General features: G+C 40.9%; 1 protein-coding gene across 1 annotated transcript in view; it reads right to left on the bottom strand.

Annotated features, from left to right (window-relative positions):
- Window positions 1-10,992: 10,992 nt before the first annotated feature.
- rbm38 (RNA binding motif protein 38) overlaps window positions 10,993-14,257 on the bottom strand; it is a 38,373-nt gene continuing 35,108 nt past the window's right edge. Inside the window, exon 4 of the mRNA XM_008115236.3 lies at window positions 10,993-12,510. Coding sequence (XP_008113443.1) covers window positions 12,207-12,510 — 304 coding nt within the window. The 3' untranslated portion in view covers window positions 10,993-12,206. The remainder of the gene's footprint in view (window positions 12,511-14,257) is intronic.

The raw sequence follows: 14,257 nt of genomic DNA, 5'->3' as shown, positions 1-14,257 counted from the left end.
TAAATGCATATACTTGGCACATGCTATGTCCAATAATTGAGTGAAAGATATTTACACCAGTGATCATGCATAGGGCATAACGCCTGGCATCTTCGTATTGACATATACAGATAAGTCCACTTTATGCTTGCATACGTAGTTGGTGTTTCTGTGGAGGAAGACATCTTCTTTCTCCTCCCACAACATCCCAAGCTCCCCCACCTCAATGTTACACACCTACCCACCACCATGGCCTTTCTGTTGCTGGTGAGCAGTGGAGAGGTCAGAGAAGTGTCTGGCTATGTTCCTGTAGCAAATGTTGGCATATGATGTGATTGGTCTGTACCTGGCTATGTTCCTATAACTCGATGCAGATCAATGACATCATTTGCTGACACCTCTAGAAGACCTTTTGATGGAAGATGTCCTCAGTTTGGTTCAGCTAAGGAAATATAATCTGATGCTTCTCTGATGTGCTCCCTGATTTTTCACCAGGAACAGCATGGCCCTGGAGAGAGGGCTATTGCTGCGCAATGCTGAGTCTTGGAAGCAGTGACAGATAAGCAGAGCCGGTCCAACAATGAGGCAAATTAAGCGGTCGCTTGGGGCGCAAAACATACGGGGGCACAGTCGAGACTGCTTTTTCTGTTGATTGCTTGTAAAACTTGATGTTTTGGTGCTTAATTTGTAAAATCTTAATGTAATTTGATGTTTAATAGGCTTTTCCTTAATCCCTCCTTATTATCCAACATTTTCGTTTATCCAACGCTTTTATTTTTCAGTGATTGGTCTGGGGAGGGGGGGGGCGCGCCAAAATTCTGTTCGCCTACACTTGAAAAATACCTAGGTCCGGCTCTGCAGATAAGCCTTCATGGAATTGTGCAAGTGGCTCTCTTATGCTTTATTTGACCATGTAGGACATTTGACTAAGGCATGTTATTTTTCAGCAAATCTTTTATCGTGGATGGTAGAGATCTAACTGCACCCACTGCTGAATACAAACTTTGCCAGTGTGGTATAGTGGCTTGAACACTGGACTGCAACTCCAAGACCAGGGTCTGAATCTCAGCTCAGCCATGGAAACCCAGAGGGTGACCTTGGGTGGGTCACTTTGCCCCATGAAACCCAGAATGTATACAATTCCCAAATTTACCCTTTCTTAGTGTTTTCCACACCTTAATGTTCTTGAATTATGAGCTTTACAGTCAATGCAGTCTCTTATACCTACAATCCTTGAATCACCTACTAGGGGGCACAGGACTGTGAGGATTGTGAGGTATCTGAATATAGATAATACAAATAATACTGCCGTTCTTGCTTTGAAAAGCACAGGGGCGGGGGGGGGGGGGGGGAGATAAAAGATCAAAATGGCAGAAATAGGCAAATTTACTGGGATATTTCTTGTGTGTGTAAAAACTGGTGGCACAGTGGGTTAAACTGCTGAGCTGCTGAACTTGCTGACCGAAAGGTTGGTGGTTTGAATCCGGAGAGTAGGGGTGAGCTCCCACTGTTAGCCCCAGTTTCTACCAACCTAGCAGTTCAAAAACATGCAAATGTGAGTAGATCAATAGGTACCGCTTTGGCAGGAAGGTACCAATGCTCCATTCAGTCATGCTGGCCACATGACCTATGGACAATGCCATCTCTTTGACTTAGAAATGCAGATGAGCACCAACTCACAGAATCGGACGCTACTAGACTTCATGTCAAGGGGAAACCTTTACCTTACTAAGAACCAATGTACTGATTTGAGCCTTGGATTATGACTCTGGAGATCAAGGTTTGAATCCCTGCTTAGCCATGGAAGTCCACTGGGTGATCTTGGGCAACTCACATACTCTCCATCCCAGACACTGCCCCCCTCCCCAAACAAACAAACTTTGCCAAGAAATCCCCATGATAGATTTTCTTTAGGATCTTAGTAAATCAGAAATGATTGCAAGATACATAACAGCAACACATTTGTTGTGCCTGCATTGTTGTTGTTTTTTTTTTGTTGTTTTTTTTAAAAAACACTACTAGCAAGTGGCGGAAATTCAGGGGGAAAATTACTGAACAAACTGGGCATGTGACAGTGTCTTGGGATGCCAACATTGTGCATCTAATTCTATGTGGATTCTGGAACGACATGAATTGAGGAGGGGGGGGGGGAGAGAAAGATTTGCAGATTATGGTGTATGAACATTACATTTCATTGACCATAAGCTGCTGTTGCACTTGTGCCATGTTTGTAGATTTTTTGCAGGCAACTAGTCAGCCAATGCCTGAACAGAATGCTGGACTAAATAGGCCTTTGTTCTTCTGTAGTGGGATGGTTCTTCTTACATATTTAAAAAACTACCGTATATTTCTTCCAGCAGAAACAGAGCTTGTGTCATTTCTTTTTAATGAAGCGCTTGCATTTTAATTTTATGCTGAGATAAAAATAATCTTGTAATAAAAATTGTCATGGGAAAACATTTTGCCCATGTTGTTAGTGTGTTGTATGTACTTCTCTTGCACCAATTAAACTGCAAGTATTAAAGAGAACTTTCCACACTTGTTAGAGGCTCGCCTCTTGCGCAGGCAGAGCTGAACAGACACATTCAACTCGGAGTGTGAGAGAAAGATAACAGTGACAAAGCATTCTATCGCAGTAAGCAGAAACTTTTCCAGGAATGATCTGGTTGCAGACACATGTGACCCCTTCTCCTCCCTCCCAGGCGATTTGTGACAGCCATTGAAGCTGTCAGTTGATTTTGTTATTCAAACTATTTCAGTAGCAAAGCCTTTTTTTTTTTTCAAAAATGTAAGGTGGAGAGCTTTGGAACAAGCAAATGACTAGGCTGGCAGAATTGTTCATGGCACAAAAAAGGAAAAGGGGCCAATTTTAAAGCAGGGGGAGAAAAACTGGCTTTGTTAGCATTTTCTGGTTGTCAGTACAGTGAATGTTAGTGTAAACTAAAGCAAAAGTGCACAAGATACTCTGTGTGTACATTTTCTTATCCCACACTGTCTCCACAATTGCTATGTCCCAATCCTACCTTCAGGTCCATATGCATTTATTACCAGTTTTGCAGTCTACCAGGTATAATTGACTGAAGTTTTGGACCATCAATGTTTCAAATTCTATCCAAGAATCTAAGAATCAATGAAATATCACTTGATAACTCTTCATATACTAAGCAGTGCGACTTTGTGAAATTATGATGTTGGGATCCTACCTTTGGAAATTTCACTCAGATGTTTATGAGTTCACAATGCTGGAACCACAACTCTTTTCTTTCCCCAAAGGTGCCAAAGTTCATTTTGCAGATCTCACAACCTTTTCCTTCTGTCTTCAATGTTGCTGTTCACAGGATGGCCACATCTGTAATTCAACCTATCAGTTTCTCAATTACAGTTCTTCCTGCCACATTATGTTCAAATTGTTTGTCACTTTGAATATTAAAGTCCCATAGAGTTTCTCTATCAACATCTCCAACAACTTCTTCAGGCTTACACTCCCACCAAAAAACTTTTTTTTTCATGTTCCAGATCTTCCTTCGAAACTAAGGGCCCTTCCACACTGCCCTTTATCCCAGGATCTGATCCCAGATTATCTGCTTTAAACTGTTTTAAATATATGAGTCCCCACTGCCAGATAACCTGGGATAAACATATAACCTGGGATCAGATCCTGGGATAAAGGGGTAGTGTGGAAGGGCCCTAAGACTCACACTTGTAATCCCACCTTTTATTTTCACATAACCTTCTGAAATGCATCAGTCTGAAGGAGAACAACTCATTCAGTAAGGATTTTATTGTGGTGCCAGCAAAATTGGAAAATTTACTATTTGGATTACAATTCCTGAAATCCCCCAAGTCATCATGGCCAAGGGGATTCAAGAAGTTGTACTCCAAAAAAGTAATTTGTCATAGTTCTGAGTGCTTTGACCATCTCACTTTACTAGCTCATGCATCATATCAACTCAAGGAGGATTGCATGGAAATCTAGCCTACTCTCATGCCTCTTGCAGCTGGAGTCCCTTGGCAGAAGATGAGGGATTCCAGAGGAAACAAACCAATGTGGAAAGGAGTCTCCTCAAATAGTTCACTATAACTTGTTCAGTATTTTATTTGCTAACGATTCTATTTTATGTGTGAGATAATATGAAACATTTGCATATATGGTTTCTGTTATCTTCAATGTCCTTTTGAGTCCCATGTAGGTGTCTGGTGAACTTCATAGGGTTTTCTTTGGCAACGAATATCTCTGAAATATACCCTACAGCAGGGTTTCTTAAATCTTTCCACTTGGGACCCCTTTCAATCTGATACATTTTTACATGACCTCAGGTATATAAAATAAATACAAAAACCAAAGCCTTACAGATAATAAAATAAGCATTTGCAAGGCTTGCTAAGGGGCCCCCTGGTGGTGCAGCAGGTTAAACCCCTGAGCTGCTGAATTTGCTGACTGAAAGGTTGGTGGTTCGAATATGGGGAGCGGGGTGAGCTCTTGCTGTTAGGCCCAGCTTCTGCCAACCTAGCAGTTCGAAAACATGCACATGTGAGTACATCAATAGGTACTGCTCCGGCGGTAAGGTGGTGGCTTTCCATGGGCTTAGAAATAGAGATGAGTATCAACCCCCAGAGTTGGACGTGACTAGATTTAATGTCAGGGGAAACCTTTACCTTTAACAAATGCTTGCTAAAGAGGCTGATTTTCCTTTTTTATGAAATACAGCTGAAGCATCTTCTGCAGAGTCCACTGCAAACATTGCACAACAGATTACCGTATGTACATGTCTAAAACAGGCATTTGGGTTACATTCAGAAAAATTATATTGTTGCCAGATTTTTGCGACCCCCAAGAATGAGCTAAAGGGATCCCATTTGGGGCCAGGAGCCACAGTTTATGAAGGAGTGCCCTACAACACCTAATATTTATTGTTAGTCTCAGATCCAAGTATTAGCCAGTCTTGACCCTACTGGCTTCCAAGAGACAATGAGATCAGGTGCCTTTCGGGTATTAGGCCTCCTTCAATCTGACCTGGTTATACGGTAGAGTCTCACTTATCCAAGCCTCGCTTATCCAAGTTTCTAGATTATCCAAGCCATTTTTGTAGTCAATGTTTTCAATATATCATGATATTTTGGTGCTAAATTCATAAATACAGTAATTACAACATAACATTACTGCATATTGAACTACTTTTCTGTCAAATTTGTTGTATAATTTTTTAAATTTATTTACAGTATTTATATTCCGCCGTTCTCACCCCGAAGGGGACTCAGTGCGGATCACATTAGACATATAAGGCAAACATTCAATGCTATGACATAGAACAGAGACAGACGCAGGCACGAGCGGGCCTCGAACTCATGACCTCTTGGTCAGAGTTATTTGTTGCAGCTAGCTGCTAACCAGCCTGTTCCACAGCATGATGTTTTGGTGCTTAATTTGTAAAATCATAACCTAATTTGATGTTTAATAGGCTTTTCCTTAATTCCTCATTATTATCCAAGATATTTGCTTATCCAAGCTTCTGCCAGCCCGTTTAGCTTGGATAAGTGAGACTCTACTGTATTTATTAATGCAGATTGAAAAAGACGACAATGGCCAATGTAGTGGGAGGCAGCAGGAAAAGAGGAAGACCACAGATCTGTAATTCTAGCACCTCAGCAAGCCTGTTGATGGCCAGGCTTACACAGGTTTCTCATTCATAAAGTCACCATCAATCAAAGCTGATGACAAGTAACAATATGTCATTGTCCTCCATTACTTTTTTGTTGCCATAAACCCAAAAGCAGGTCACACAAATATTTTTAGGCAAAAACGAATTGCTAATACATTGCATAAAACCCCCTTTTATATACATCTTGGGACTCAGTCCCTTTTTCACATCAAAATAATCTGGAGGCTAGTGGGTATAGTGTTTAAATAACTGAGCCATGCGAAGGTTGCAATATTGTCCTCAAGACACACCATGCACAAACCCTCTCTGTCAAGCACAAAACATTTCAGGCACTACAAGTGTTTGAATGTGATAAACCTCTGTTGAAACTACTGCCATTAATCATCTCTCAATGTCCCTGTGAAGCTTATCAGCACTTGCAAATGTTTTAATGCCTTGCTGCAGCTCCTGCTGTTGGATAACTGGTCTGATCTCAGACTGAGTATCCTAGAAAGCACTGTTTGACAGATACATTCCTATGAAAGTTGCCCCACAGTGCTCCTCTGAACATTTTTGGTCTTGTGGGCTCACATATTGCCACAATATTCAGAAGAAAGAAACTAAAACACATCTACTTTAGGATGCTTAGTTGTTGGTGGTCATTTAGAAAGGGAAGAAATCATTTTGGATACAATTTTTCCTCAAATGTTGATGCATAAAATGCTGTTTAAAATGTAACAGATTTTCTTTTCTATTACACTCCAAACATCACACTTTCAAAAAACCAGATCACAATTAAAGGCATTTTCACATATGGCTACTGAGTTTGCATTCAGTTTTTATATATGCAAACATGTACCATGGATTCAATCATCTACAACTTGAAAAGAAATTCAAAATATCCAGAAACAAAACTTTGATTTTTCTGTTTCATATATTGACACGATTTTACTACACCATTGTATATAATGGGACTTTAACAGTATGGATTTGTGTATCTATGGGATGTCCTGAAACCAAAAACCAGTGGATTCCAATGGCCCAGTGTATATAAAATTGGACATTTTGCAATGTGGGAAAAGATGAAAGAACTAAATGAAACCAAGCATTGTTATGACATGATGATATTGTAGCAATATCGGTGCTGTGTGGAAAGTAACTGAAAGTAACTAACTGGTATATGGAAATTTCACACATCCCTCAATGCACTTTGGAAGAAGCCTTCAAATGGTCTCTGGAAGGTTCAAAATGTTTCTGTCTACTTATGCAAGGCTCATCTGATCTGGTTGTTTCGTTTCACCTATGAAAGTTTTTGAATTGTTTTTTTTTTATATAGATAGTATATGTTAGGAACCTATCCCTATTCTTGACATATTATCTCTGCCTCTAGTATTAATTTTTCTGTTAAAGAAATAACTTTATTAATTGAAGTACATCACATCCAGCATGTGGATCCATGTCTTACCAGTGAGTTTTCCATGGGCAACTGGTTGGGCACTGTGTGTAGAGAACTGGACACTAGATCAGTCTTTGGATCAATCCAAAACAGCCCTGAGTATTATGTTCTTACGTGCTCACAAAAGATGGCATGCTAAACCATAAAACTGAAACATCATAAGAACTTCTATGCATTATCTCCTCCCAAAATCATTGTCTCTGTTATCTCTGGAAATAGCTGATTTGAGGCTGACATAAAAATGCACTTAGGAAAATGAAAGTGAACACTTTAAAAATTGCTTTCATTATCCTAAACACAAGTCACTTAATACTTTTTTAATTCTTCAAAACTGCAGCACAGCCTTATTCCAGGAAACAAAAAGTGTACCCAAGCAATGCTGAAAAAATTATGAGAAATTGGCACGACACTTGAGTGAGATGCATTCTGTTGAGTTTATTACAAGGAAGCATGTGAACCCAGCCTTGACTTGAAGCAGACTTTTTGGCAGAACCCAGTGCTTTCAAAGGATTTGATACTAGAAGGGGGAGCCCTACAGTTAAAAGTGATTAAAATGAAAAGCTTTGATCCAAGTTTTGGGTCAAAGAACTGATATCAGCCATTTCTGGGGGCTTGATAGACCAATGGTCTGATTGATTTTTTTGTCCTGTTTCTGGGGTTATTTGGGGTCCTGGTTCAGAAAGTTGCATTGGATAGACCCCATTAGCTCTAGTTATTTGATATGGTTATCATGACATTCTATGGGTGAGCAGATGAAGACTTGTATAAGGTATATGTTCTGTATTTCAAAAACTAAAGCTGATAGGGAAAACTGGTGCCATTTTTAGAATCAGCAGATCAAATATACCCAGAAACAGCTGGTAAATCACCAGCAGTAATAAGATCTACCAACCGAAAGATGGCCGGTTCAAAGCCCGGTCGGGGTGAGTGCTCGACCTCAAGCCCAACTCACTGTTTACCTAAGCAGTTCACAAACAGCTTATAAGCTGTAGTATGGAAATTAGGTACCATGGTATTTTACAACACCATAAATGGTATTTTACAACACCATAAATAAACAAGACCAGAAATTCAGTGACTGAGAGGAAGGTGGAAGGAGGAAGTCCTGATGGCTTTCGTCATGGAGAATGGATCGACAGCACCCCCTGTGACTGATTCTGAGTGCGACCTCAACCTCCAAGGCACCAAAAAATTGGACTTCAAGACTACATACCTCCTTCTGTTTGTCTTATTCTGTTCTGTCCTGTCTCCAAACGGCATTTAATGTTTGCCGTGTATTTGTACTGTCATCTGCCCTGAGTCCGCTTGGGGAGATAGGGTGGAGTATAAATAAATTATTATTATTATTATTGACAGAACGACGTTGTATGACACAGCAAACAAGATAGATATGCTGGATTTCATATCACAAAATCACAAGTCGAACACTTCCCAAGTGTCTAGGACTGTGTGATATATTTTTGGATGATGTGTGCAGATCCCAGTAGGGTGGCCTTTTGCAGTTGGCAGATCGTGATTTTGTCAATGTCTATTGTTTCCAAATGCCGGCTGAGATCTTTTGGGACGGCACCCAGTGTGCCCATCACCACTGGGACCACCTGCAGTGGTTTCTGCCAGTCTTTGAAGTTCAATCTTGAGGTCCTGATAGCGGCTGAGTTTTTCCTGTTGTTTTTCATCAATGCGACAATCAATCTCCCCCTCGCAGGTGCCACCTTGACATGGTGGGGGGGGGGCTTAACTGCTCCAATGATGACTGAGGGCTGTGCTGGCGGTAGTGTAACTACCGGCAGGTCCAACCAAGCCAGAGAGGCCTCAACTGAGGAGCAGAACCAAGAGCACCTAACCCATTACCCATTAGCATTATTGAGAATCAAACCCAAACGAAGTCTATACTGGCTCGGTCGTCGCCCAGGATAAAAAGGACCGCGGTGGATGCTGCTGATTCTGGACATCCATCGACAAGTGGGCTACGGAATCATCAAAACCCAAATGAACAGTCACAGAAGCGGCAGAAATATACAATGCCAGAAAACCGCACAATTATTATTATTATTATTATTATTATTATTATTATTATTATTATTGCACTAAAATGTGTGTTGGTCAATGTTATCATTCTTTAGCTATCTAACAGGTCTGGAACTATCTTTGGGAAGACTTCAGCAATCTCCTCAGGTAGCAGAAGCTTGGAGGTGAAAGCAAAGTGTTGAAGGAAAGAAATGTGAGCCGCAGAGTTGATCCTATGACTCCTGAACTTGACAGTTGCCTTCAGGTGCCAGTCTGGTGCCATTTTTATATATGGAATGAAAATAGATGCCCATCTTTTTTTTTTTAAATCTAAGCTCCAAAATGTCTTGGTTCAACTTTGCTACTGTAACTGGAGATACCAGGGATTGCACCAAATATAAAGCTATGCAACGGACATGGCTCTCCTCACTCCTTATATGCCCTATTTTTTTAAGGATTTTTGGGCCACATTATAAATGATGATTCTGCTCAGTTTTCTGTCAAAAAAGCTACCCTCTTGGCTACCAACCTATGAATCACATCCTTAAAATTAAATAATTGTGAGGATTTTAAAAATTATGTCAGCCTGGAAAGAGTATAACATCATAACTAACGCTTAAGAGAAGAAGAAAAAAGACCACCCCATTTGGGAGAAACCTGAAGTCTAATAACTCCAGTTTCCTGTCCTGTTCTTGTATACACTTGGGCTGTGCATAGAAATGGGACAGAATTCACATTTCATTATCCTTCTGGCCTCACTAATGGCAAACTTTGTTTCTCTGTAGCCATGTCAACTGTGGATAACACTTCATCTACCTGACAGAATGGATTCCAGTTCAGGAATATTTTGTGCCACTATATTAGTCTTGAAAAAGTAATTAGAGGCAGCTCAGCACTATGGATTAATCCCGCTGCAGGAAAGCATATCCTATGGATTCCAGGGAAAATCCCAAGAGTCCAGGATCAAATTCTACGCCCTTCAAATCTAGAGTATGATACATCAGCCCTTCCTGTGGAAGTTGACTAACAATTTCAATATTTTTTGCAAGGAATGTATAGGCTGCATGCCTTGGTTTACAGGGGTATCGCCTCTCATGGAGCACAATTCTCCATGCTTTTATTACTCACAATGGAAGGAACTTCAGCAGCTGCAAAAATGAAGAGTTTCATATGGCACATTGACTGATGTTATTCATCCTTGCAATATATCAATTAAAAACTATCTGCATGCTTATTTTTAAAATATAAGAAGGGTATGGGATAACTGTATCAGTACACAGGGAAAGTGGATGGAAAGGAGTATACTGAAAGAGAGCTAGGTGGCTGAGACATTAATTGCAATAGTCCGCACTGCAACATTTTGCTGAAGGCCCCAGCAGCTAAAAAGGATGATCTTGGTGAGACAGACAAGGAACTGCTGCTTTAAGCACCAGCTATATAAAAGGCACAGTTATGGGTAGCTCATTGATTTTGCCATTTTAGGCCAATGTTGGAGTTATAGCCCTATAGAGCTGTTGAAAAGAAATGACTTCTAGCAACACTGATCAACTGCTCCAGAGGGACAGGCAGCTCTCCCTTGCCAAGAAGGATGGTTGCGCCTCCTGGAAATGCCCTTTTATTGCCCGATAAGCCTTCCCATGAACTCATTCCCTTCATTCCAATGAAATCTGACTGCTTGTCGTGAATGATCTGTTGACGGTTCCATTCATCAGTCAGTTCCCAGCAAAATACACCAAGAAATGTTCTCTTTGAGCACTCAACTTCATTAAAACTCCCTTTCCTTCAAAACTCAATGAAGCCCCAAAAAGTAAGGCAGAAACATTTAAAAGTTATTAGTTGGTATAGTCAGGGGCTAACGAAGTCAGATTCTACACACTTTTTTTCTTTAAGACTATAAGGTACAACACAAAATTGGTTTAAAAATCAAAATAGTTTATTGCTCTTCTTTGTAAAAATGCACTTAGAGCGTACACTGTCTTTTACGTTGTGGTTTGTACCACCAGGTTTTTTCCGTTTTGTTTCACTTTTTAAACCCTTTTGTTAAGTGTGTAACACCATTGTAGGACTCTGCTCCATTCCGGGCATTCTTCTAAGCATGGGTGGCCCATGATCCCATTTTACTTTTATATAAATACTGTAAAATTTCTCTAGACTTTGCAGCATTATAGACAAAAGATCTATCAAAGTAGACAATACGTTCAATATTCTTTTTCTTCTTTTTCTGCTTTAAAAATATACCTAAAACTTTGAGATAATCTTAAGAGTAACAATTAACAATAAGAAAAATTACAGTGCGTTGACTGAAGGAATATTCCACCGTCCTTAAAGCTAATATTCCCTTTTTGCATGTTGAAAAGTGATTTAGCAGTTACTTAGCAACTTCCTTTCCCATCTACATACAATAATTTAGTTGAGAATTAAACAAGGCAGATACTACTATTCTTTCACCTGCAATTCACAGTTTCTGTGAATAAAGAGATCACAATAAATATTAAAAATAGGTTCTTCTTTTTTCCTGTAAGGCATCTGAGTATCATAAAGTTTTAATACAAGCCAAAAGAGAAAGCATTTGCTTTTTTTCCTCTTCATTTCTTGAAGTACCTTCTGCGAAGAGGGTAAATGATCGAACTATAGAGTTCAAAGGCGGCTGGGCGCAAGGGGTAAACAGTGCATAAGAAGGTGCGCATGGAACATCTTCAGTAGCAGGAGAAGGAAAACGATTACTTGATGGAACTAGATAGCTGCACATATGCCAGAACCTGTAGTTTTCACTTTTAAGAGAGAAAAAGTAATTTCTAGTCCGTCCTTACAATAATATTTGTCTTGGTTTAGAAAACAGAGAGAGAAAGAGCTTACCCCAAAGTTCACTGTTGCACATGTAAGTCTCTTTTGCATTTTTTAAACCCCTTTCCTGTAACACTATAAATAGCTTAGGTATTGCTATGCATTCTTCTTAATATGGTTGTGGTTGTTTTAAAAAGCTTTTCTTAAAGTTTGCTTTCTTGTGTCATTTCATAGATTTCTACCACCATCATCATCATTCTTTGTATCATTCTATTCCATCATGGTCAGAAAACAGCAGCCTTCCCAGCAGGGGTGATGGGCAGGGTCCAAAGCCAGGGCTTCTATTGCATACGGTCAGGCTGTAGTTGCGTCGGCTGATACTGCAGAAAAGCCGTGGGCCCCCCAACTGGCGGGTTGGCAGCTGTGAGCGGTTGTTGAACAGCGCTTGTGTAGCCGTATCCCATGAAGCCGGTGGCTGGGGAGGCAGCGTAGGGGTACTGGTCGTAGGCAGCAGCGGTGAACTGAGAGTAGGCTTGGCTCGCGGTCGTGTAGTCTATGTACGGAGAGGTGATGGACTGTACCGGGGTTGGGATGACCACACTTGGCTGAACGATCGCTTGAGGGTAGATAAAGTGATGTGCAAGCCTGTAGGATTGAAAGCAAAGACAAGTAGAAACCGTCAGGTTGTTTCATTGTATGTACAGGTGTATGGGGGGGGGGCGGGGAGAGAAAAAACAGTCATTTCATTACAATGCAACTACAAGGACCACTTTTCATGCATGTGATATGAAATAGGGAGAGAAAATAGTCCAACGATTAAAGCAAAAAATCAAACAAAATCCCAAAGTAAGAATTAAAACCAACAAAGTGAGCTGCAGTAGTCATGGGGGGCACTTTTAACTCTTTCGGTTCTGCAAGTGTTTGCTCCTGCTTAGGCTTCTAGCCAGTCATCCCCTTTCAAGATATTCCCTGTTCCTCAGTACAGTCAGGCAATATTTTGTGTTGTATGCTTGACGCAGCAGTTTAAACCGCTGAGCTGCTGAACTTGGTGACCAAAAGATTGGTGGTTCGAATCCGGGGAGCGGGGTGAGCTTCCGCTGTTAGTTCCAGCTTCTGCCAAACTAGCAGTTCAAAAATATGCAAATGTGAGTAGATCACATGTGGTGGGAAGGTAATGGCCACATGATCATGGAGGTGTCTATGGACAATGGTGTCATGTCGGCCATATGACCTTAGAGGTTTCTACGGACAACGCCAGCTCTTCAGCTTAGAAATGGAGATGAGCACCAACCCCCAGAGTTAGACATGACTAGACTTAATGTCAGGGAAACCTTTACCTTTTTATTATGCTTGATGCTTAATGGTTATTTCTCCTCCAGTAAAGATGTTATCTCCTTTTCATAGCTTATGATTCAGCTTCCTCCCTTTCCTCTCAGCCACCCTCATGTGTAAGGATGCTGTAAGATCTTGATTCCAAAAATGAGCTCATAACAAACCACAACCTCCTTAAGTGGCTCAAGACATAATTCCATGTGATGTTAAACATGTTGCCTGCTGTTATCAGGTAATTTTCTTCAAAACCAGGAAGCACCAAGAATTAGAAAATTTCCAAGAGATCAGCAGCAAATAGAGAGGAGAGCTTGAACTCCCCACACCTGGCATGCTGAAATAAGCAACAGCTCTAGCAGACACCAAATGAAAGCTTTATTCTCTTGCCAGAGATAAACCAAGGTATTTTGATGACTTGAAGGAGAGGAGGAAATCAAAGCTCTCCTCTCGTTTTGAGAGTGCTTTGATTGTGTATTCCTGCATGGCAGAATGGGGTTGGACTGGATGGCCCTTGTGGTCTCATCCAACTCTATGCTTCCATTGTATATTGTTCATAGGTTTGAGCATTCACCATGGCATTCATCTCTGGAAGACTGAGAAGGATGGAAAGTTCCAAATGGTCAATCATGGCACACAGTTGCTGGTTTGGCCACTATTTTGCTATTTTGGAGAGAATGATGAACGTGGCTTCTGGATGATTTCCCTCCCCTCCACTGGCACCACAATGCATAACCTGATCCACACATGATTCTTTAATAAAATATTCTGAAGACCCCACTGGTAATGCTGTCCAAAATGCCCCATTGGATAGAAATGGGCAAAGATTCGTTGCTACCTGAGGCAAAGAACAACATTACATATAAGACTGCATATCCCCCTCCCCCCGGCCTTCCATGCTTGTCGTGCAGTGGTTCTCAGCCTGTGGGTCCCCAGGTGTTTTGGCCTACAACTCCCTGAAATCCCAGCCAGTTTACCAGCTGTTAGGATTTCTGGGAGTTGAAGGCCAAAACATCTGGGGATCCACATGCTGAGAACCACTGTTATACTGTATCTTTGGAGGTCA

This window comes from Anolis carolinensis, chromosome 4 (assembly GCF_035594765.1).
Source record: "Anolis carolinensis isolate JA03-04 chromosome 4, rAnoCar3.1.pri, whole genome shotgun sequence".
In the NCBI taxonomy this organism is placed as follows: Eukaryota; Metazoa; Chordata; class Lepidosauria; order Squamata; family Dactyloidae; genus Anolis; species Anolis carolinensis.
Note: the sequence above shows the minus strand (reverse complement) of the source record. Positions and strands in the feature narration are given on the sequence as shown.